We start from the raw sequence: 25,222 nt of genomic DNA on the forward strand, positions 1-25,222 counted from the left end.
CGCCGGGGGCCGTAGCGGGGGGCCGGGCTCGGCGGCGGCGGGAGCGGAACGCGGAGCCTCCCCGGGTGAGTTGACGCCAGACGGGCGGTGTGCTGTAGCGGCCCCCGGCCCGGCGGCTCTTTCCCGCCTCCTCGGCTGCCGGGCCGGGCGCGATCTCTGCCCGTGGGCGTCGGAGGGAAGTTGCGGGGCGCGGGCGGGCCGCTGCCCTAGCCCGGAGGGGGAGCCCGCGGCGCCCGGGGAGGGCGCAGGCCCCGCGGCCGGCGGCGAGGCGAGGTGAGGTGAGGTGAGGTGGGGTGAGGGGCAGGGCGGTGGTGGGGCAGCTCACCTGGCGGGCCGGGGGAAGCGGCGGCGGTCGGCGGGTGCCCGGCGGGACTCCGGGGCCGCCAGGCCTCGGGTGCAGCCGCGGTCGCCTGGCCGAGCGCTCGGCTCCCTTCGCGCTGGGCTCTTTGACGGGGCTGAGAGCGGCGGCGCCTTCCTGGAAGCCTCCGCCGCGGCCGGCAGGCCCGGGCCAGCCGCCCGCCCAGCCCCACCGCCGGCGGGCCCGGCGGGGCGCGGCGCTGCGGGCGGGGAAGGTCGGCCGTCCGGCGGTCCTGCCCGAGGGCCGGCGGTCGCTGTGGTGTCTGTGCGCGGTCCGCAGCAGCGGGGGAAGGCGCGACCGCGGCTGTGGGTGAACAGCCGAAGCTGTCGTCGCCCGGGGACAGTTACTTCCACGGACGCGTTTCAGCCCGCAGTTCGCTGGAGCGGTCACCCTTACGCAGGAGAGAGGACAGGCATCAGCGTGACAATTGTGTTCTCTCTGGGCTCCTGGATGAGCAAAAGCTAAGCTTACCGCGTTAAAATTTCTAAACCTTTTTGGTAAGTGTGTCAGATGTACTTTGTATCACTGCAGAGTTTGTTACCCTGTTGGAACTAACAGTACAGACATACCTTTTCAAGCAGACTGTACCTCTGCTGGGCATGCCAGCCATTGAAAAGGTTGTCAGTAACTCGATTTTAAGAGCCCTGTTACTGACAGATTTTGGAATCAGGAGACTGGATTCAGTCAGTGCATCTTGGATGACAGCAAATGTCGTTAATGCGGCTCTGGCGATTAAGGATGAGATGTGTTATCCCTCTCTCAGCAGCCCATGCTCCTATAGTTTGATGTTGCAGCCATAGGGATGTCCCTGGTTGTCCCCAGTAAATGCAGATTTGAAATGGCTAGGTGTCTATGCCTTCTTGTCCTTCCTCCTCTTCTTTCCTTGGAGCTGTTCATGTTTATTTTTGGATGTCTAATTTTTCTTGGAGGTTTGCACAATCTTAGACAATGTCATCCCTCTTGTGCTTTCTTCTGGTGTTGAACAAGAGCTCTTCAGGTGCTAGTGAAACACTTTATAGGTTATTTGAGAACAGTTTTTTGATAAATGAATGAGAGGGTATGCCTTGAACATTGAAAGATTATTGTCAGCATTAGGGTTGGTGGAAATCTTCCCTTTTTTGGGGAGGGGGGGTTGTCTGATCTAAACACACAGGCATGTGGTTTTTTGAAGTCCTAGGTCACACTAATATATGAGACTACTGATTATTATTAGTGATATCATCATTTATTATTATTATTACTGATACTCTGTACTACCTAAATCTTAATTTTCAAGACATGAAATCTACTGCTGCAACAGCATCAGTCTATGTATATATTTCTGCTGGATATTGATCAAGTCTTGTTTTCTGGCTGCTTCAGTGTATCACATTATCCCCCTCTTGACTGAAGTTAAAAACCTCTTCCCTGTCCATTGTGTATCCTTCCCTCCTTGCCTGGATACCAGTTACTCCCGTTCCCACTGGACAGGTCACTTAAGATGGGAATGCTGTAATGAAAGATTGCAGGTGAAGTACCTACCTCCCTGTGTATCAGTGAATGCTGTTACTGCCATTGTGCTGACAGACCTGCACTCCCAGATGGCACACATCCCTTCAGAGAAGACAACAGTTGTACTACAATAATTTAATGGTTTGTTGCAGACAACAAAATCCAGGGAGCATGTATACCTGCTGCCCTAACAAGTCTTTCTCAAGTGACTTTCCTGTTCAGACCTGGCTTTTGCTGTATTACTGATTTGTCAGTCGATGGTTATTGTGTCTGTCTGCGGCTAACTGACAGTTCAGAGGAAAAGGTTGGATTCCACATTGATAATTTATAATTTAATTATTATTCACAATAACTAAATCCAAGATTTTGTGCTCCCTTTAGCTTATACTAGATCTTTCTTTTATATTAATGGCAGATCTGTTGGATGGCAGTGGGAGCAAATGACTCTTTAGACTTAGGAGGTCAACTTTTATTTCTTTTCTATGTCTTGGTGCCATACTATCTCTTAATGAGAAAATGAGCTCCTTTCTGCTTTAATTTCTCATTCTTCTTCATCTCAATTTTTGCATTACTTTCCACTCCTTCTGTACCATTTTTTCACTCTGTTTCTCCTGTTCTTTAAGAATTTTGACTCTTTCATATTCTTCTTTGAAATGATTGACAGTAGCATACTGTATCTTGATGCTGAGGGACTGTTCCTGATCTATAAGGGCACTCTAATGAGATTAGCAAGGGCCTGGAAAATTTGAATTTCTGAGTTTGTTTTAGGCTTTCGGCATGCTCAGACACAAACTTGCATTTGCATTCATTAATTTACTTTTGAAGGTTATCTCTGAGACCAGTGAAGCTAGATTTTTGTTTTTCTGAGAAAAGGAAAAAGCTAAGTGTCTCCCGTTCAGTTTGAGTCTGTTTTGCAGGCTACATAAATGCATCACGCAAGGCATACGTGGCGTATGGCTTGTGTGTTTGATATCATTGTGCTAAAGTTTCAGTAAGTGTATGCCAAATTCCAGCTGCTCTTACAGTGGAAGTATTCTGAATACACAAAACTAAATAATCTATTTTTATCATATATAAATTAAAAAACACATTATGCAATATATATTACCTGTGTTTTTTTTCTAACTTCCAACTAACTTGCTGTCAGTGTTGTATGACTGTTGGTCTGTTTTAGGCATCTCTAATGTGTCTGTTATCATGGATCTAGCCATCTCTGGTACAAACATAACTTTTAGACAGAATCTTGTCTCTGTCTTTATTTAAAAATGAAAATCTTAAGAATTGAGGAGTATTTTATGTTTGCTTTCATTTGCTGTTAAATTATGATGAAAGCACTGTTCTTTATTTCAGAGTGAGTTTTTCTAAAAATTTAAATGTTCTTTACAGTACTTGAATTCAGTTAGAACTTACTGAACATTCAAGAGATGTATAATTTCAATTTCATGTTCAATAGACTTCTGTGAATTTCTTTAATGTTTTTAATTACTCTTTTTGAATCCATTATTACTATTGTAATTTGTAACACCTGGGATAATTCCGCATTTTAACTATACTGCATGTGTAAGGTTACTTCGGTTGGTTTTCTTTTATCTTCCACCTGTTTGATGCCTCTGTTTCTGTGAAATAGTGAATGTTTGTTCCCTTTACCTTCCCTGTGCTTTTCTTGACATTTATAGACCTTTGACTTACTCCCTTAAATTCTTTTCTAACTTTCATAGTCTATCTTAGTCTCTCTTTGGATGTGGAGGTCGATCCATATCTGGTTATCTGTAACCCATCTCTTACCTTTTCTACTTGGGTATCTTTATGTGCTTGTGTGGTGGTGGTGGGAACAAAACTGATCATGGTATTTAAAATGCGCTTCCTGTTGTAGATTTTTAGAATGGCATAATTGTTTATTGTTTCTTCTTTCCAAAAGATTCCTATTCTTTTATTTGTCTCTTTGACTGTTCAGAGCATGGAGACTGTTTCCAGGAGAATTTCTCCAAGGACTCTAAAATGTCTTTTGTGAGGGGTAAGGGTATGTTTGGGGCCAGTTATTGTGATAACAATGAAGGATTTCCCGCCCCCCCCCCCCCCCAATCACTTTGCATTTAGTGACATTGAGTGTTATCTGCTATTTATTTCCCAGAATATACTGAATATTCTTCTGTGCTCTAGGCAGTTAGTTTTATATTTGACTATCACTTTGCTTCATTAGCGTACAGTTTCAGTAGCTCACCTGCATACTGCACAAAGCAGTGTGCCTTAGGTCTGTGGGAAGCCCAGAAAGTTGTATGCCACAGTCAGAAAATGAGAAAGACAAATGTGTTGCCAATGTCTTGAATTAATTAGGCAAATTTGCCCAGAAATTTGTGAGTGACGCCCACAGGCATGAAGTCTCCTGTCTTCTCTCTTGCTAATGTCCTTGCCAATATAACTTTGTATATGTTTCCTAGTCTGATGGATGATATGACTGTGATCAAGAAACACCAGCAGACACCTGAGAAAGAGCCTGTGGGATATCATTTTAGAGTTTAGATAAATCGTCTTCAGCTGTTAGGTGGTTAATCCTTTAGAGTAAGGTAAAACCCGTCCTTTACCCTGAACATGCCTGACCAGTTGTGTGTCGGGGAAAATCCCTCTTAATAAGCCCTACATGTAACTGACTGAAGCTTTGAAACATTAACCTGCTTCCAATTTTCTCAGAAGTTCATGGAAGAAGGGTTTAATTATATCTAATAAAGAGTATATATAACGGAAAATAGAGTAATCCTGTGTTGAGAGACTGCTCACCTTATAAAAAGGACCATAATTTTTATTATCTTCTAGTACAATGTTGCCCAGAAGGATCAAAGACCTCATGGACCCAAGCGCTCATATGAGGAGACACCTAGTCTCAGTGAGCTTCCAGTTTGATCTGAGGTGCAATGTAACCAATAGGTATAGCAATCAGAAAACCAGGAGAGGGAGAGCAACAGTAACACAGGGTGGCTTATGCATGACTGAAGAGCTTTTATAAAAAGTTATATATAGAAAGATTGTCATGGTCTCTTTTGGCTATCTCCTTATTCATTGCCGGTTGGTGTAATATCATTACTTGAGGTGCTTTTTAAGGAAGGACTGAGAAGAGCTTTGAGGTCACCAATTTGAGGAAAGTGGGAATAAAGAATTTACAGTAACTTGATGCTCATACCTTTTCAATTTCTGTAAATAATTACATTAGGCACTAGATATATGAAAAGATTGCATTACATACATGATCCAAATAGTATTTTACAGTGTGTTTGCAGTAACAACAGGTTAGTTTCTCAATAGTATTTAAAAATAACATCTGTACACCTTAGTTCTTTCTTGGTTTTGGAATACTTACTTGAAAACAGAATTTTGTTTCTTAACTGAAGTATTTTGCAAAAGTATACGTGAGAGCATAATTTGGTCTGCATAATCTTTAGTTTTTAAAATTATGTATGAACCAAAAAGTGCTGTTTAAATTTAGCTGTGGATTGCATAGTTGTTACAATTTTTAGCAACATGTAGCATAGCTCAAATTAGAGTGGATCTAACTGATGTTATAATTGCAGATCTCTCCAAGTTGGTATTGGAAGCTCACAGTTGCTTCTCATTTGTAGAAAATTCTTTAGAAAATACATCTTTTTCTTTAGAAAATTTTGTATAAGCTCCAGTTAAAAAAAAAAACAACAAACATTTCCTTTCTGTTGTGAAGTTCATATTTAAAATATTTTGGTATCCAATTACAGTGAAAAACCAACATAAAATATTTGCAGAACAATATACTCCAGAAGCCTACATATATTGGATTAGGAAATTTACTAAAATGTGGTTGGTTTTTTTATAGAATAGTGCTGTAAGTTATGTTTTTATGTTCAAGGTATTTATTCCTTTTGATTTATTTATGCTTTTAGATAAGTTTTAGCTTTTTATGATATAAAAATAGATTTCCATGAACATCTAAAAATCCCTTCTAGAATTGTATTTAAAAATTTGGAAGTTTGACTTCTATTTTACCTATTGCTTTGTGAAAATCTAACTTGTTGGGGTTTTTTCCCTATAATGTAGATTTACCAGAGGAAATTAAAACCCTGTCTGTCAGAATAATATTTACTGATGCGTGTAGGAGTACTTTAGACTAAAGCAGATGTCAGGTTAGATACCCTGATAATTAACAGAGTAAATGCTAGACTTTAAAAAATGCAGGACATTGAAAATGACAGAAGCAACAGAATTTTATAGGATTTCCTTCATATTGCTTCTGCTAGATGGAAGGTAACTTTAGCAGTATGTCTGTTGGGTGGTGGCAGTGTTCTCGTTTTCATTGAGGCATCAAAATTGCATCGGCAGATTTGAGCCGGCAGTCCACAGAGCGAGTGTGTGTCTCCAGGGACCGTTCTGTAACTGACCATCGAGTAGTGCTTCTCTCATTCACTTACAGGTTTAAGGGGGGGGATAGTCTGAATCATTGTCCAGTTTACTGGTGTCCTGCTTATGGGGTGTATATATTATGCTGCTGAGATTTAAGGAAGTGTTTTCTTGTATCTGTGAAGATGTACTCCCAGTAATACTTCATAACAATTTGTGAACACAAAATACAGCTTAGAAAAATCTAGCAGCCTGGATAGCTGTTGTGCACATCCTGCAGTGGCTTAAACTTTCAGTTTCAGTGGCCTTTCATTTCTTTCCACACTATTTCTATTAAAATTCTGTTCCCACTGGGTGAAAGTTGCATGTGGCTTGGCAGGGTTTCATGGCTATTCAGAAGAGTAGCACAGACTAGCTGAAGTGCTAGCTGCTAGGAGCATGGAGGTTAGGGGGAGAAACCTCATATTCTTTATCTGTTCTTGGACTGTTGTTGAAGACAGTTTCTATTACAGAAAAACAATAATACCCCAGAATATGGAGTGAAAAAAACATAAAGCCATTTTACAGGTTAAAATACAAGATGTTGTATAGAAGTTTTCATAGAAAGAGAAGCTCAGCTACAGATTTAAGCTGATTTTGGAAACCCATATTTAGAATTAGTAACTGTCACTTTATTTCAGAATCCATTTGGAATACCAGTTTTTCTGCTTTCCTCTTTCTTTTAATTTTTTTCCTCTTTCTGCTGTTTCATTGAGTATCTTGAGCTATTTAGATATTTTAAAATATAAAAATGCTACATATCACACGTATTTTTTTTTGAAAGTTGTAAAGGATTTTTTTAAAAAGGTGTCTTAATTATGGACTTGTCACCCAAGACATCATCTATATAAGCCATATTTATTTGAATAGTGTATCATTAAGTAAGATGGATTACATACAAACTAAGAAGCTCTGAGGTATAAGATTTGTTGTTCTTTGATCAAGCATTCTCTTCATGCTGTTGTACCACATTGTTTTCCCTTGTCCTCTTGTCTTGGAGCAGAATTTGGATTTGCTGTTCTCTGTTCTCACTCATCTTACTGGAACTCAATGGGAATCTGCTCCCTACCATTTTCCAGATAGCGATGTGCTCAGACAGTCAGATCTTTCAGCGTGTATGGGCACTTACTTTATTTGCTAATGTTCTATCTCTATAGAGGACTAAGTTTAACAAGCTTGATCTTGGAAGATAAACATTCTTGTAATGTAGGTTTTTCTGTGTGTTTAACTTAGTGTTTGCTTTGAGGGGTTGGGAGTTTGTTCTTGAAAAGAAAAAGACCGAAGAAAATTGTGTGTGTTTTTAACACTCACCTTGAATAGTCAGTCAGGTTGAATCTTGAGCACCTTCTGCAAGAGGAGGAGGCTTTTTCACCAGTGAAGGGAATTAATTGCTGAGTCTAATCTGAAGCAGATACTGTGGGAGCTTCTGTCTTATGTGACTTCTTTAGTAGGAGCTGGTTTCTGGTGCCCTATGCTGGTTTGCAGAAGTGATGCTGAGAAGCTTATGCCATCTTCTTTATTAGAAATACATGAGCTCCTACATTAAATTGTCTGTTAGATCCTCTTCTGCTCTTCATTAGAATCTTTTTTGTTCCAGTGCACTGAGGAACTTTGGCTTCTTCTTTAGCTTTGGTTTAGTACATACGAGTACTTTCTATAACAAAGTGTTAGGCAGCCTAAAAATGTGCATTGCCATCACCTTCCATTATATTAGTAGGAGAAGAGCAGTCATGACTGGAAAGCGGGGATGGCTTTTTAATGAGTACTTTTTGAGTGTTGGTACTGTCAAAACAATCTTTTTTTATTTGTGGTCGGAGTGCCAAAGTGACTCAGTTTTGTTCTGTGGTTCTTTCTTTTACCTAATGGTGTTTTACTGCCTTACATAATTCTCATGATAGCAGGAATTAAATAATAACATATTCCAGAAATTACCATCATAGTTTCCTTTAAAATAGTTTCTTTTTTTTCATGAGATTATTTAGCTTCACAGGATATTAGAGGCAGAAACCACTCCACTTGGACTGAGAGCATGTCTCCTCATGGATTCTCCTCGTTGTTACAGACTCACAGTATGATTCTGGGAAGATCATTAACAGCTTTGTGTTTCATTTGTTCGTGCACAATAAACAGACAGAAAAGACAGCTGTCATTCAACTTGTGCATTCTTTAGTCTCACTAGTGCTCCTTGAGATTGTGCCTGATGAGACATGCCCTTGCAGAGGCCTCTCTACCTAGTGCTCAGTAACTCTTGGTAAGCTTCTGAAGGCTTCCAGGCAAGCAGCTTCTGTCATTGCAGCAACATCGGCCTCTGCGGTCAGGTGGAGGGAATGGGACAGATGCCACCCGCTGCTGGCGGCACTGAGCCAGAGGTGGGTTCTTCAGCATGACACTGGTTGTGCTTTCACTGCCAGGCTGAGCCTCCAGCTGGAGGTAGTTACAGCCATAGCTGTTAAGGAATCTATGTCTTGAAGTATTTATCTTTGAAGTAACATAAGTTCATGAGTAGTTCTGGTACTCCTGCATCTGGAAGATGCAGTTATTTGCTCTGATTATGATAAACGAATGGAAACTGCACAACATTGGGTATTTTTCATTGTCCTTGATGCAACCCAATCACCAGGAAATACAATGAGAGAGAGACAGGGGCCACCTTTAAAAATATGTCTGAGAAACTGGAGTAGTTTATTTGATATGTTGTACCCTTAAACATGGCATTGTTCAACAAAAGAACTGTGGTGTTGTACGAACAACAGGAGCAGCATTTAAGCTAGAGATCACCTCAGCTGAATCTGTTGTGTACTGTTACTGATAGGTTGAGCTCAACAGTTCAAAATAGTAAGTTCTGGAAGCAAAATTGTTTCCTTTGCAGTCTGCACTAGACACTGTAATAAAGGAGGAACCCGAAGACAATATTTGGGCTTTCTGCTGAGAGATTAATGTTTTCTAATCTGGTTATGTTTGTGACTAACTGATCAGATTAATTTATTCCAGTGTGTGCCCTGCTTCTTTTACTCTTAATGTTGACGGGAGTTGGCTGTATTTAACATATCACAATGAATTAAGTCACTTAGTGCTCAATGCAGCCAGTTTCGTTAAGGGAAGTTATAGTTGCAGTTGATTATTTAAGTTAAGGTAGCTATATAGTTTTTAAGAATTTGAAACATGTATGTACTCTGCCAAGATAATATCACCGATCTGTCTTAATACCAGTTCTCATGGAGTTCAGATATTCTCAGTGGAGCCCTTCCACCTTTAGAGTTGACAAAAATCTCTATGATGACTATGACAAAACATTTTTTCATGACCAATGTACTTACAAATGAATGCTATATAGTATGGCCACCTGGGAGGAAGTTGCAGTGACAATGTAGGTCTTATGACCAGACAGGAGAACAAAACAAATACGTTTTTTTGATCCTGTAACTGTGGTGCAAACAAAATATCATGTAGTTTAGAAACCAGGGAGAGAATCTTGCTTCAGTTCTAACTATGGAAGATGTCAAAAGAGAAGATACCTGTATCTTTTTCTTAGTGTGCTGTTCTGTTCCTTCTGATAGATTGACTTGGTCCTTGTGATCAATTAAGTGCATCATATAAATATTATCCATACTAGCTGTGCCAGAAATCTGAATTGTGCCGCCTGACCTACCTGTACTTAAATAAGTTGAATTTGCACTGCAGAAGTTTATTTTGCTTATGGAAATCTCAAGTTTTGTCAGAATTGTAGCAGGAAGTTATTGAAGCTAAGAACATAGCAGGATTCCAAAATGTTGTACTAGTACATGTACTTGTACATAGATTAAAGCAAACTCTATTGCTATTGTAGCTGACAGCTTTGAAAAGGTGGCATTTTAAATTGTGCGGGGGTGAGTGTGTGTTTGTGGGGTTGTTTGCTTGCTTGTTAACACAGTTTCCAAGGGTCATGGGTCAGGATGATCTCTGACTTCACAAACAGAGTATCACGGGAGTCCTTGCACTGGGTCTGTTGTTCACCCTCTGACGGTCACCCTGTGTTTGCCCTCTAATACTTTTCTTAATTTATGATTGTTCATTTCCTCAGATCCTTCTGAAAAATTATATATGAGAGTTCTTTAGACTGTTATCCCTGCATTTCCTTGAGTATTGCATGAAAATTCAGCTGCTTTCAGAAATTTTTGACATGTTTGAACTCATTTTAGGTCCCAGGTAAAGGTTATACCTTTTTTTTTTTTTGAGCAGAATATTGCTCAGGTTAAAATATTCCACGCTTCTTATATACAATGAGCATTTCTGTAAGACTGCATTGGATTTTCTTGCCTGTAGTGACTCTGAAGTGTTGGTTCTAAGTTGCATAAAATCAAGTTTTCCACTCTTCTGGTGATTTCCAGGAACAAAGGCTAGTGTGGAAATAAGAGCAGTGTGAAAATTCATTAGTTGCTCTGACTTTAATGGTTGGAAAAATTACACAGCAGTTTTTACGTTTGCCCACTGAGAAGAATCTTGCACAATGTCAGTGGGTGTGTTAACTTCAGCAGGTTTCAGGAGTAGGCAGAAATGTAAGTTCTTGGAATTAAAGAAGCTACTCAAACTACAGAGGAAAAAAGTAGGTGAAGATGAGAAGAAATGTGAGAAGAATGGTATTTCCTTTGGCTGCTTCTATCTTCCTACAGCAAATCAACTCCACATGTGAATCATGGTATCTCTGGGTAGTTACCTGTGCTGTCCCTGGCACTTGGGTACTCACCAACCCCATTTCCTTACTGTACCTCCAGCCATTTATGACCTTGTGGTGACTAATTAGCTTTGTCAAGGTTTCCTGATCTTTATGTTTGAACATCTACTCCTGTAATAGCTGCTGAATCTTCATATTGTGTTCTTGCAGCTTCTCAGGTCATGGCAGACTGACCACATGATGAAGTTTATGGTCAAATCCACACAAATGTGTGAGTTATCGCACTGCTTGGCATAAAGCAACGTGTTCAGCTTTAACTTTTGGGCTGTTGCTCCAAGTAGAGCAATTTTCCTGCCAGTACTTGAGAATATACGAAGTTGCTGTTTGTAAACTTGATTGGTAGCAAAGTAGTATGCCAGTGCATTTAAAGATGTACTGCATATAGAATGAATTTTCAAGGATGCAGAATTTTGCTTTTTATAGTGCTGTTCATAATAGTTATTATTATTATTATTATTATTTAAGCTACATATTAGCTTCTATTAGCAGGATTTCTATATAAAGGGCAACTACACAGATGACAGGAACATGTTTTTTGGTTTGGTCTACTGTAGACAGGACAAGAAACAGTACATTTACTGATAAAAGAGAATCTGAGGTACGTATCAGGGAAAATATTTTAATGATGAAAATCATGAAGCAGTGTAATGAGATTGCCCGAGTAGAACATGGAGTCTCCTTCAGTAGAGAAGTTTAGCAACAGTTTGCACAAACACCTGTCAGAAAAAAATTGGTATAATCAGAAGGAAAATAAGAGATCAGTAGTTTCTAATTTGATGCTTTTCTACTGTTGTTGACTTCAGAAACAAACAAAAAAAAGAAAAGTCTATAGACCATACTGATGCTTGAGACAGGATGTCAGTTTGCAGCTTGCTTCCCTTTCCACCTAAAAATATGCCTCAGCTTGCTCTGGTAATGTATTTAAGCCCTGCAATTGTTGTGTTGTGGTAACAATATATGATATTCTTAACCTTTTTCAGTCTGTAGGACTAAAAATGGATGACACCAATCTCAATTATAGTAGTCTAAGCCTTTAATGAATATTTCTAAGTACCTTGTATGTTACCATGTGTACCTCTTGCCAAATATGATTACTGCAGAATTCACAACTGCCTTGTAATCAGAGTTGTACAAAGATATTTTTGCTGAGATTTTGAGGGTCCTTGAGAAAGAGTACGGTACACGTGACAAAAACAGTTACTGACTGCAAATGACTGGCTGAGGAAAATAAGGAACATAGAATTTAAATGAGGAGAAAGGGTGTACCAGAATGAATGGAACTAGGACTTCCTACAGCTCACTTTAAATAATAATCTTCATAATTAGAAGGCATAAACCTGTTTTTCTTTGTTATTTTGTATTGCCTGAAGTTGACAATTGGGGAACGTGGCTCTCTGCCAATGATGACTGTTCTGTTGCTAAAATAAATTGTGTGCCCCACTAATTTTTGTGAGTATACCCAGTTCCAGAGTCATCTTTCTCTTCCCATTTATGAATAGTTTCCAGCCTGCAGGTGACTGGATATAGAGGTTTGTGAGCAGATGTACCAGTGCAAGTTCTTTGGTTTGAAGAGAATTTATACACTCTTCCATTGTCTGTGCACGCACGTCCTTCTGTGTGATCTATGTGTCCAACTTCGGATATACAGGCATCATCTTCACATTCACACCTGCCACCTATTCAGAAAAACTTCCTTACCTGGTGACTATGCTTTGTGTTGTAGAATCAAATAGTATGGCCCAGGAGGAAAAACTTGTGAATGTGTGGAGTGCAGCATACTAAAATAGACTACAACTAGTCTTATACCTGAAGAAGGCAGTGTGTCTTCTGGAAGACATCCTTCATAGGGAATGATATGTTTTATAAGGCTCTTTTGTGTTACTTCTGTATGCCCCAAGAAGTCAATAGATAAACAATTTACTTTTTTAAGAATCTGATTCTGAAATAATAATTTGTTCTGCAGTAACACTGGTGGCTTTAATTTTTGCTGTACAGTTTCTAATATTTTGATTTATTACTTTTTTTTTTTCTTTTTTGAGTAGCATTTCTTAACACTAACATATAATTCCCCCCCCCCCCCCCCCCCAGATTTCTTTCTTTGGATCAAAATCTTTTGGAAGAAGAAGTCCTGACAGTCCCATGTTGAGCAAAGCTGAATTTGTTGAAAAAGTTCGCCAGAGCAATCAGGCTTGCCATGATGGCGATTTTCATACAGCAATCGTGTTGTACAATGAGGCTTTGGGAGTTGATCCTCAGAACTGCATTCTCTACAGTAATCGTTCAGCAGCCTACATGAAAATCCAACAGTATGACAAGGCCCTGGATGATGCAATCAAAGCACGACTTCTAAATCCCAAATGGCCAAAGGTAAGAAAGTATATTTGTCTTCTGGGGAAAGAGTAACTCCTTTGGGATTATTATTCACATATGTAACACCTAATGTAAACAAGTGCATATATTTCTGTACTAAAGTCTGTTTTTGCTAAAAGCTCCAGATAATAATATCTTTTGTGTTTTAAAAGTTTTTTTACTTCAATTTCCTGTTGGGTATTAAACTGTTTTCTGTGTAAACATACTTTTCCCCAATGGGGATGTGGTACTATTTTACTAGTTTAAACCAGCATGGTTTCTGGGTTGTGAAGACCAGACATCTCTCTTAATGTTAAACTTAGTCAGCATTCAGTAGCATCCAGGAACATTTTCTTGCAGAACTTCTTGAGAGGTAGCATGGAGAGTCTTACTAGTAATGGAGTAATAAGGCCTTTCAAAATAGTGCTCAAAGAGTATTTCTCTCTAGTATATTTTGGATAAACATTTGAAGAAATGTGTATCTTAGCATTCTTGGTAAGATCTGACTATGCAAGGAAACATTTGTAAAGAGTAAATGGTGTTGGTTACCTGTTTCTTCTGGGGTTGCTTCCCACTAGCTGCAATTGATTGCTTCAGTAACTGACTCACCCTTGGCTAGCCCAGGGCCAGCCCTTTACATGCTAATCAATTTTAATAGCATCTGCTCCAGATTCCATTTCTGCCAATCCCTCACACAGTCTTACTAGCTACTTTAGCTAAAGATGGAATTTAAGAGCAGATTCATCACCCAGGTTCCTGTCCATAGAAATTACGGCAGGTCAGCTGGACTCCGAAGTTAAGTTTGAAGTTAAGTTTCCTTTTATTTCAAAGCAGATCACTATAAGTCTTGTGTCGTGTTTTTCAGTTGTTTATTGGCTTTTCTAAAAGCCTTATCATATGCTTGTTTAAGACTTTGTTAATTACTTTACCCATACTCTAAGCACAAATCCAAAGTCTGCTCGTTATCAGCTCCGTGTGTTGAGATTGTGCTGTATACCTTTAAATCAACATTGCCTGCTCTCCCTTTCCTCATTGGTCATTCCCTGTATCTTGTCTGGATATTTAGTAGTCCGTTAACTAAAAACATGAGGATTAGTCTAGTGGCCAACTGCTTAGCAGTTACATTTCCAAACTCCCCATCATTTCATTTGCTGTGCTGCAGTAAGTAGACACACTGTTTTTTTCATGCCTGCATAGTATATTTCCATATAGAAAGTGGAAGCTGTTGTATAAAAAAAAATTTATAAAATAGTGTTCTTTCCACTCAGAACACAGGATGTTTGCCCTAGATACATGTATATGGTTTGAGGATTCAGTGCTGTGAAAGCTTCTGCTGTTTCTGCAGCTCCTGAGACATCACCTTGCTAACTGAGGTATGTGTCTGCTCATTCCACCTCAGAAGGAATGATAGGGATTGCAAGATCTGAGTAAGTTTGAAGGCAGAAGACTGGTGGTATCTCTCCATCAGTACAATCTGTGTGCACAATGTCACTTTCATCTCAGCCTTCAATCTTGTGCAAGCCGTGACAGCTTGTCTACCAGACTGCTGGGCATGTCTTCCTTTGGTAATTCTCTCATTCTCTCACCAGGAGAGAGAGAATCCTGCAGGTATTTTAATTTGATGCATCTTTCTGAAGGAAAAGAGCCTGACTTTTCTTCCCTGCCCCCGAGTCAAAATTTGGTGTCTTAACTCTGGAATTTCTGGAGTCAAGAAACTGCAATTTTACAGAAACTTTCTCACTTCAAGTTTTTCTCTTTAGTGAGACCAGAAAACTGCTTTAGAAAAATTTTATTGAAAGTGTTTTCTAAAGCTCTACCCACTTATAATCACAAAAGGAAGACCATGGGCCAGGGGAGATCCTTCCCTTTTGTTGAAGCTATTTTTTGGAATTGCCATCTTGAATTGCAGCATTTAAATTATTGTTCTATTTTCACATTTTATTTTCACACTTAATTTTGGTACTTTCTTTTTCTTTTAACTTTTGTACTGCTGTTTAATCTTTCTTAAAGAGCTTTAATGTGTTCTCCCTGTTATTTTTTACTAAGCCTGTCTGCAATTTACTGTTTGTATCAGTCCACATTAGAAAGAAAGTCCTGCTTTGGCAGGAAGATGATTTATAAGCTTGTAAGCTTTTGTTTGCTTATTGGTTTTTTTGTTGGTTTTTTTTTGTCATTAACTTCTGTCTTGTATTACCAAATGTCATAAAAGATTTTGCATAGATTTGTGCGAAGGACTGTGTTTAAAAAAAGAAAATTGCATGCATTATTGTCATTAAACTCTTGATTTCCAGGTCAGTTGTCTGAATGCAGCGAGTTAAAGAGTATAAAAGCAAGGGTGCTTAGTTTTGTATCCTGTTTCTAAGAAGTCTGGAAGTGATTTACTATAGAGCTCACTTAGATGAAAAGTTATGAAAAGACTTCGTAAAAGAATACTTTTAAAATGCCAGTCACAGATAGAAGTATAACAAGACCTTTGCAATGAATCATTGGAATAGATTTGTGGATCAAAATAGAAAATAAGATGGAATAGAAGATTTACTAGCCAAAAGGCTAGCTGTGTTAAATGAAGGCATTATTATCAATCTGTTAAATACAGAAATAATAGACTATGTATTGATGCAGTACTAAGTGGAATAGTTTAAAAAAAACAACAACAAAAAACATTTTTAGTAATTGTCCTAGTTTCAGCTGGAATAGAGTTAACTGTCTTCCTAGTAGCTGGTACGGTGCTATGTTTTGAGTTCAGTATGAGAAGAATGTTGATAACACCGATGTTTTCAGTTGCTGCTAGTAGTGTTTAGACTAATGTCAAGGATTTTTCAGCTTCTCATGCCCAGCCAGCGAGAAAGCTGGAGGGGCACAAGAAGTTGGCACAGGACACAGCCAGGGCACCTGACCCAAACTGGCCAACAGGGTATTCCATACCATGTGACGTCCCATCCAGTATAGGAACTGGGAAGTGGGGGCGGGGAATCGCCGCTCGGGGACTAGCTGGGTGCCGGTCGGTGGGTGGTGAGCAATTGCACTGCGCATCATTTGTACATTCCAATCCTTTCATTATTGCTGTTGTCATTTTATTAGTGTTATCATTATCATTATTCGTTTCTTCTTTTCAGTTCTATTAAACTGTTCTTATCTCAACCCGTGGATTTGCTTCTTTTCCCGATTTTCTCCCCCATCCCACTGGGTGGGGGGGGAGTGAGTGAGCGGCTGCGTGGTGCTTAGTTGCTGGCTGGGGTTAAACCACGACAGTCCATTTTGGCGCCCAACGTGGGGCACGAAGGGTTGAGATAACGACAAACCTGACCAGAGCTCGTTAAAACAAAATTGTTATAAGCATTCATTATATTGGTCTAATAGTCGCTGGTCATTATGTTGATTTATGTGTTAGAGTTGTTGCTCTGGTTTTTAAAGTTCTGTTATGTATCACCTCGCTTGCTGTATGTAGTCCCTCTTCTGCTGCTTATCATCCGTGGGAGGTGGATTAAGGTTTTCGCTTTGATGTGTTGTATAACACTGGTTTATGGTATGATAAAGTCATCAGTTGTGGAATTAATCCGGTATTTGCACTCAGCATTGTCACCTTTATACGGCGGGAGCCATCTGTGGGAAACTATTAATAATTATACCATTTACCTTTCCTCCTTGGAAAACCAGTCTATGAGTGGGATACCTTTCTTCCCCTCTCCTTTCTCCTTCAGTCCAGTTACAATGGTGTTTGGGAATTTTGAAAAATTTGAATACTCTTGGGATGTTGATACCAGCACGGTCCTAGCCCTATTGCTGGGAATTAGCATGCTCCTGAATGTGGTTCAGCTCTTGTTTAAGGTTAAACAACTATTTAAGAAGATCACCCAGAGGTCTGCCCCGAGGCTGGATAATTATGAGTGGCAGGGTGTGTGGGGTAGTATGGGCAAGTACTTAGAAAAGTGGGCACCTCCAATGTTTTGGAAATTCACCCCTGAACAAGTGCAGAATCCAGAAGAACTAGTAAAATATTTGGAAAAGGTATGCTGTCACCCCGGCAGCTCCAGAGAGATACAAATCACTGCAACGTGCTGGGGCCTGGCCCATGCCTATCGAGCCCTGTTCGACACAACTCAGCACCCTCAAGGGGAAGAGAAGGTCTCTGGACCTAACAACAAAATGATGAGCATTGTGGCCACCCAGACCTTGGTGACAGGCACCGTGACCCCTCCAGCCCTGGCAACGAGAACTGTGGCTACCCAAACATCAGCAACAGGCACTGCAGCCCCTCCAGCCGTGGCAACGAGCACTGCTGCTGCCCAAACCTTGGCGACAGACGCTGCGGTTATCCACAACCCGGCGAGCGATACTGCAACTGAACCAGCGGATCAACCTGCACCAGTATCGGTTGCCCCCGTACAGAAAAAGAAATATACAAAAAAATCAGCTCGCTTAGCAAAGGATGAAGGTGAACCAGGGTCATCACGGGAACAGGAGGAAGAGGCAGAACCAGAGGTAATAACCCGGTCCCTATCCTTGAGTGAACTGCGGGATATGCAAAAAGATTTTGGCCGCCGTATAGGTGAGCATATTATCACCTGGCTACTCCGATGCTGGGACAATGGGGCTAATAGCTTGGAATTAGAAGGTAGGGAAGCCAAGCAGCTGGGATCACTTGCCAGGGAAGGTGGCATTGACAAGGCAATTGGAAGAGGTACACAAGCCATCAGCCTCTGGAGGCGACTCTTGTCAAGTGTGAAGGAAAGGTACCCCTTTAAGGAAGATGTTATATGTCAATCAAGCAAGTGGACCACCATGGAAAAAGGTATCCAATATCTGAGGGAATTAGCTGTGCTAGAGACGATTCATCATGACCCGGACAACCCACAATTACCCAAAGATCCAGATGAAGTCCAATGCACACGACCCATGTGGCGGAAATTTGTACGGAGCGCACCATCGTCCTATGCCAACTCACTGGCAATAATGACCTGGAAAGACGAAGAGGCACCGACAGTGGATGAAGTGGCTCGCCAACTCCGTCAATACGAAGAAAATCTCTCCTCCTCCCTACAAGCCTGCATTTCGGCTGTGGAGAAGCTGTCCGAGGATTTCCAACAATTCAAAGAGGATATGTCCTATTGCCCACCTGTAAGGACCAATGTCTCAGCTATTAGGAGTGAGCGCTCCTCTGCCCAAGAGAGAGAATATAGAAGGTACACACCGCGAGGTGCCCTGTGGTTTTACCTATGTGATCATGGAGAGGACATGAGGAAATGGGATGGAAAACCTACCTCGGTCCTAAATGCACGGGTACGTGAGCTGCAAGGAAAAACCACCACAAAAGGGGATTCTACTAGGAAAAATGCTGCTCCAGTTTCCAAACAGAGTAGAAGGGCTGATCTTATTTCTGATCCTCTTGAAGGGACTTCTGAGCCAATTTTATGAGAAGTGAATACCGGATACTCTGGCCAGAATTAGAGGGGCCCTGCCTCCAGCCAGGTGGAGGAAAGGGATAACCGGGTCTATTGGACTGTGTGGATTCGATGGCCTGGCACATTAGACCCACAGGAGTACAAGGCTCTAGTAGACACCGGCGCACAGTGCACTCTAATGCCATCAAGTTATAAAGGGGCAGAACCCATCTGTATTTCTGGTGTGACAGGGGGATCCCAAGAGTTAACTGTATTGGAAGCTGAAGTAAGCCTAACTGGGAATGAATGGCAGAAACACCCCATTGTGACTGGTCCGGAGGCTCCGTGTATCCTTGGCATAGACTATCTCAGGAGAGGGTATTTTAAGGACCCGAAGGGGTATCGATGGGCTTTTGGTATAGCTGCATTGGAGACAGAGGGCACTGAACAGCTGTCTACCCTGCCTGGTCTCTCTCAAGACCCTTCGATTGTGGGGTTGCTGAGGGTTGAAGAACAACAAGTGCCAATTGCTACCACGACGGTGCACCGGCGGCAATATCGCACCAACCGAGACTCTCTGATTCCCATCCACAAGTTGATTCGCCAACTGGAGAGCCAAGGAGTGATCAGCAAAACTCGCTCACCCTTTAATAGTCCCATATGGCCAGTGCGAAAGTCTAACGGGGAGTGGAGACTAACAGTTGACTATCGTGGCCTGAATGAAGTTACGCCACCGCTGAGTGCTGCCGTTCCAGATATGCTAGAACTTCAATACGAACTAGAGTCAAAGGCAGCCAAGTGGTATGCCACAATTGACATTGCTAATGCATTTTTCTCAATCCCTCTGGCAGCAGAGTGTCGTCCACAGTTTGCCTTTACTTGGAGGGGTGTCCAGTACACTTGGAATCGATTGCCCCAGGGGTGGAAACACAGCCCCACCATTTGCCATGGACTAATCCAGACTGCACTGGAAAAAGGTGAAGCTCCGGAACACCTGCAGTACATTGATGACATCATTGTATGGGGCAACACGGCAGAAGAAGTCTTTGAGAAAGGGAAGAAAATAATCCAAATCCTTCTGAATGCCGGTTTTGCCATAAAAGAAAGTAAAGTCAAGGGACCCGCACAGGAGATCCAGTTTTTAGGAATAAAATGGCAAGATGGACGTCGTCAGATCCCAATGGAAGTGATCAACAAAATAGCAGCTATGTCTCCACCGACTAATAAAAAAGAAACACAGGCTTTCTTAGGTGTTGTGGGTTTTTGGAGAATGCATATTCCAAATTACAGTCTGATTGTAAGCCCTCTCTATCAAGTGACCCGGAAGAAGAATGATTTTAAATGGGGCCCTGAGCAACAGCAAGCCTTTGAACAAATTAAACGGGAGATTGTTCATGCAGTAGCCCTTGGACCAGTCCGGGCAGGACAAGATGTTAAAAATGTGCTCTATACTGCAGCCGGGGAGAATGGACCTACCTGGAGCCTCTGGCAGAAAGCACCCGGGGAGACCTGAGGTCGACCCCTGGGGTTTTGGAGTCAAGGATACAGAGGATCCGAGGCTCGCTATACTCCAACTGAAAAAGAGATATTGGCAGCATATGAAGGAGTTCGAGCTGCCTCAGAAGTGGTTGGTACTGAAACACAGCTCCTCTTAGCACCCCGACTGCCAGTGCTGGGCTGGATGTTCAAAGGGGGGGTCTCCTCTACAAATCACGCGACTGATGCCACGTGGAGTAAGTGGATTGCACTGATCACACAACGGGCTCGCATAGGAAACCCCAGTCACCCAGGAATTTTAGAAGTGATCACGGACTGGCCAGAAGGCAAAGATTTTGGAATGTCGCCAGAGGAGGAGGTAACGCGTGCTGAAGAAGCCCCGCTGTATAATAAACTGCCAGAAAATGAGAGGCAATATGCTCTGTTCACTGATGGGTCCTGTCGCATTGTGGGAAAGCATCGGAGGTGGAAGGCTGCTGTATGGAGTCCTACACGACAATTCGCAGAAACTGCTGAAGGAGAAGGTGAATCGAGTCAGTTTGCAGAGGTGAAAGCCATCCAGCTAGCGTTAGACATTGCTGAAAGAGAAAAGTGGCCAGTGCTCTATCTCTATACTGACTCATGGATGGTGGCAAATGCCCTGTGGGGGTGGTTACAGCAATGGAAGCAGAGCAACTGGCAGCGCAGAGGTAGACCCATTTGGGCTGCCACACTGTGGCAAGATACTGCGTCCTGGCTAGAGAATCTGGTTGTAAAAGTACATCATGTAGATGCTCACATACCCAAGAGTCGAGCCACTGAAGAACATCAAAATAACCAACAAGTGGATCAGGCTGCCAAGATTGAAGTGGCTCAGGTGGATCTGGACTGGCAACATAAGGGTGAGCTATTTATGGCTCGATGGGCCCATGATGCTTCAGGCCATCAGGGAAGAGATGCAACATATAGATGGGCTCGTGACCGAGGGGTGGACTTGACCATGGACACTATTGCACAGGTTATCCGTGAATGTGAAACATGTGCTGCAATTAAGCAAGCCAAACGGTTAAAACCCCTGTGGTATGGAGGACGATGGCTGAAATATAAATTTGGGGAAGCCTGGCAGATTGACTATATCACACTTCCACAAATTCGCCAAGGCAAGCGCTATGTGCTCACAATGGTGGAAACAACCACCGGATGGCTGGAAACATATTCTGTACCCCATGCCACCGCCTGGAACACTATCTTGGGCCTTGAAAAGCAGGTCTTGTGGCGACATGGCACCCCAGAGAGAATTGAGTCAGACAACGGGACTCATTTCCGAAACAACCTCATAGACACCTGGGCCAAAGAGCATGGCATTGAGTGGGTGTATCACATCCCCTATCATGCACCGGCCTCTGGGAAAGTTGAGCGATACAATGGACTGTTAAAGACTACATTGAGAGCAATGGGGGGTGGAACTTTCAAACATTGGGATACACATTTAGCAAAAGCCACCTGGTTAGTCAACACCAGAGGATCTGCCAATCGGGGTGGCCCTGCCCAGTCAGAATTTTTACGTACTGTAGAAGGGGATAAAGTCCCTGTAGTGCACACAAAAAATATGTTAGGGAAGACAGTCTGGGTTACTCCTGCCTCAGGCAAAGGTAAACCCATTCGTGGGATTGCTTTTGCTCAAGGGCCTGGGTGCACTTGGTGGGTGATGCGAAAAGATGGGGAAGTTCGATGTGTGCCTCAAGGGGATTTAATTTTAGGTGAGAATAGCCAGAATTAACCTGTATGATATTAGTTGCTATATAACCCTGCTACTGTATGTTATCATTACTATAATTGTTATATGCTATATCCATAGTACTATAGTAAGAATCACTTAGATCAAACAAGAAAAACTGTGATAAAACTGAATGAAACGCAGTAGTGATGGAACCAGAACTGACTCCAGCATGCAACAATCCAACGGTGCACACCATCCTCCTGCTGCGTCCAATGTCAACTGCTCGTCACACTGCACTGAAGCCCAACTCTGCTCTACCGACTGAGAGGACTTTGCACCATTCCTCCTGCCCAGAAAGACTGGTATGACAGATGGAGCCTAGAGTCAGGAACTAAATAAACTCAACGAACATTTAATGAACATAACACATAAACTAAAGGGATGATATCTCTGTGTATGTATACATATATATATATCATTGTTCATATGTCTCAAAGGGATGGAAAAGCTGATAATGACTGACCAGGATGTAACTAAAGGTATGGGAACTGAGCATGACGTCAATGGTATAGAATAAGGGGTGGATACTGTCCTAGTTTCAGCTGGAATAGAGTTAACTGTCTTCCTAGTAGCTGGTACGGTGCTATGTTTTGAGTTCAGTATGAGAAGAATGTTGATAACACCGATGTTTTCAGTTGCTGCTAGTAGTGTTTAGACTAATGTCAAGGATTTTTCAGCTTCTCATGCCTAGCCAGCGAGAAAGCTGGAGGGGCACAAGAAGTTGGCACAGGACACAGCCAGGGCACCTGACCCAAACTGGCCAACAGGGTATTCCATACCATGTGACGTCCCATCCAGTATAGGAACTGGGAAGTGGGGGCGGGGAATCGCCGCTTGGGGACTAGCTGGGTGCCGGTCGGTGGGTGGTGAGCAATTACACTGCGCATCATTTGTACATTCCAATCCTTTCATTATTGCTGTTGTCATTTTATTAGTGTTATCATTATCATTATTCGTTTCTTCTTTTCAGTTCTATTAAACTGTTCTTATCTCAACCCGTGGATTTGCTTCTTTTCCCGATTTTCTCCCCCATCCCACTGGGTGGGGGGGGAGTGAGTGAGCGGCTGCGTGGTGCTTAGTTGCTGGCTGGGGTTAAACCACGACAGTAATGGAAAAAATGAGGCTTTTTTTCAGGTAGACTATATTATTGAGTTAAAAACATGAAAGAACTCTGTTTTGATTCTAGTTCTGCTATTAAATGTCCACCTGACCTTGAGCAAACTTTGTTTATTCTTTTTTTACAAAAAGGTGAGGAGTCACTTTTACAGAAGATTTTGAGCCTTATTGGTGGAAAATGTAGTGGAAGACTGTGGTGGGTTGACCCTGGCTGGACGCCAGGTGCCCACCAAAGCCGTTCTATCACTCCCCCTCCTCAGCTGGACAGGGGAGAGAAAATATAACAAAGAGCTTGTGGGTTGAGATAAGGACAGGAGAGATCACTCACCAATTACCGTCATGGGCAAAACGGACTCAGCTTGGGGAAAATTAACTCAATTTATTCCAAATCAACCAGAGTAGGGTAATGAGAAATAAAACCAAATCTCAGAACACCTTCTCTCCACCCCTCCCTTCTTCCCGGGCACAACTTCACTCCCGGATTCTCTACCAACCCCCCCAGCGGCACAGGGGGACGGGGAATGGGGTTTACGGTCAGTTCATCACACGTTATTTTCTGCTGCTTCATCCTCCTCAGGGGGAGGACTCATCACACTCTTCCCCTGCTCCAGCGTGGGGTCCCTCCCACGGGAGACAGTCCTCCACGAACTTCTCCAACGTGGGTCCTTCCCATGGGCTGCAGTTCTTCACGAACTGCTCCAGCATGGGTCCTTTCCACGGCGTGCAGTCCTTCAGGAGCACACTGCTCCAGCGTGGGTCCCCCACAGGGTCACAAGTCCTGCCAGAAAACCTGCTCCGTGGGCTCTTCTCTCCACAGATCCGCAGGTCCTGCCAGGAGCCTGCTCCAGCGCGGGCTTCCCACGGGGTCACAGCCTCCTTCGGGAACCCAGCTGCTCCAGTGTGGGGTCCTCCATGGGCTGCAGGTGGATATCTGCTCCACCGTGGACCTCCATGGACTGCAGGGGGACAGCCTGCCTCACCATGGTCTTCACCACAGGCTGCAGGGGAATCTCTGCTCCGGCGCTTGGAGCATCTCCTCCCCCTCCTTCTTCACTGACCTTGGTGTCTGCAGGGTTGTTTCTCTTACATGTTCTCACTCCTCTCTCCAGCTGCCCTTTTCCGTCTGTCCCAACTTTTTTTCCTTCTTAAAAATGTTATCACAGAGGCGTTACCACTATCGTTGATTGGCTTGGCCTTGGCCAGCGGTGGGTCCGTCTTAGAGCCAGCTGGTATTGGCTCTCTCGAACACAGGGGAAGCTTCCAGCAGCTTCTTACAGAAGCCACCCCTGTAACCCCCTCTGCTACCAAAACCTTGCCACACAAAGCCAATACAAAGACCTACATGTTATTATGATGACATAGCATCTGTTCTTGCTTTATTGGTTAAATCAATGTGTAAAGGATATCTTGCTCTGTGATACGAAATGTTTATATACTTAGAAAGTTACTATCAGTTATAAATAGAAGAGTCAAAGTAGATTTTGCAGGCTTTCTGTCCTGTATAAAGCTCATCCTCAGTCCCTGTTTGTATTTTTCCTTTTATCTTTTCACAGTGGTATGTTTAGTTTGTCAGATTTTCAGTGTCTCACACACTCTCCTCTTTTCTCCCAAACTACCAGAATCTCATTTGGAACCCTATCTTCTGGTTTTTAATTTTAATGACTGAGTGTCTTTTTGTTATTCTAGATTTGTTCCTACAATATATACTTTCTAAAATAAGTGAGTACCAGTAAAAAAAAGAAGTTCTGTTTTTCTTCAGCTGTATGTGGTACATCAGTGGGCATTATGCTTTTATAAAAAAAATATTCTAATTGACATGAGAAACAAAGCCAAAATTGAGCTCCTTTAGAACATTCCTATTTATACATTCTTGAGTGGCACCCTAATAAGAGAATATGTAGATGAATCAGAGCTGCTGTCTTGCAGCAGAAGTACTGTATGTCTACAGTTGATATTCAAGAAAAACATGCTTCTCTCCCTACCCTAGCACCATCACTAAAAAAAAAAAAAAATAATCTGAATTTTGGACATTTTCTGAACAAATTCCAAATGTTAAAGCATATTTTTCTGGCATCTATTTGACCTGAAGTGAAAAACATTATTTATAATAACTGCTGTTATTATAAACTTGTGCTGTAAAATAGTATAGACTTGGTTCACGA

At 42.1% G+C, this 25,222-nt stretch overlaps 1 protein-coding gene across 2 annotated transcripts in view; it reads left to right on the forward strand.

The window, feature by feature from the left end:
• TTC28 (tetratricopeptide repeat domain 28) overlaps positions 1 to 25,222 on the forward strand; it is a 213,822-nt gene continuing 188,600 nt past the window's right edge. The window contains exons 1-2 of one of the 2 annotated variants that reach the window (XM_030025985.2): positions 1 to 65; positions 13,047 to 13,325. In XM_030025985.2, the coding sequence (XP_029881845.1) occupies positions 13,098 to 13,325 (228 nt within the window). In that variant the 5' untranslated portion in view covers positions 1 to 65; positions 13,047 to 13,097. Of the gene's footprint in view, positions 66 to 13,046; positions 13,326 to 25,222 lie in introns of those variants that run through there. The other variant, XM_041126303.1, reaches the window with a different exon arrangement.

This window comes from Aquila chrysaetos, chromosome 9 (genome assembly GCF_900496995.4).
Source record: "Aquila chrysaetos chrysaetos chromosome 9, bAquChr1.4, whole genome shotgun sequence".
In the NCBI taxonomy this organism is placed as follows: domain Eukaryota; kingdom Metazoa; phylum Chordata; class Aves; order Accipitriformes; family Accipitridae; genus Aquila; species Aquila chrysaetos.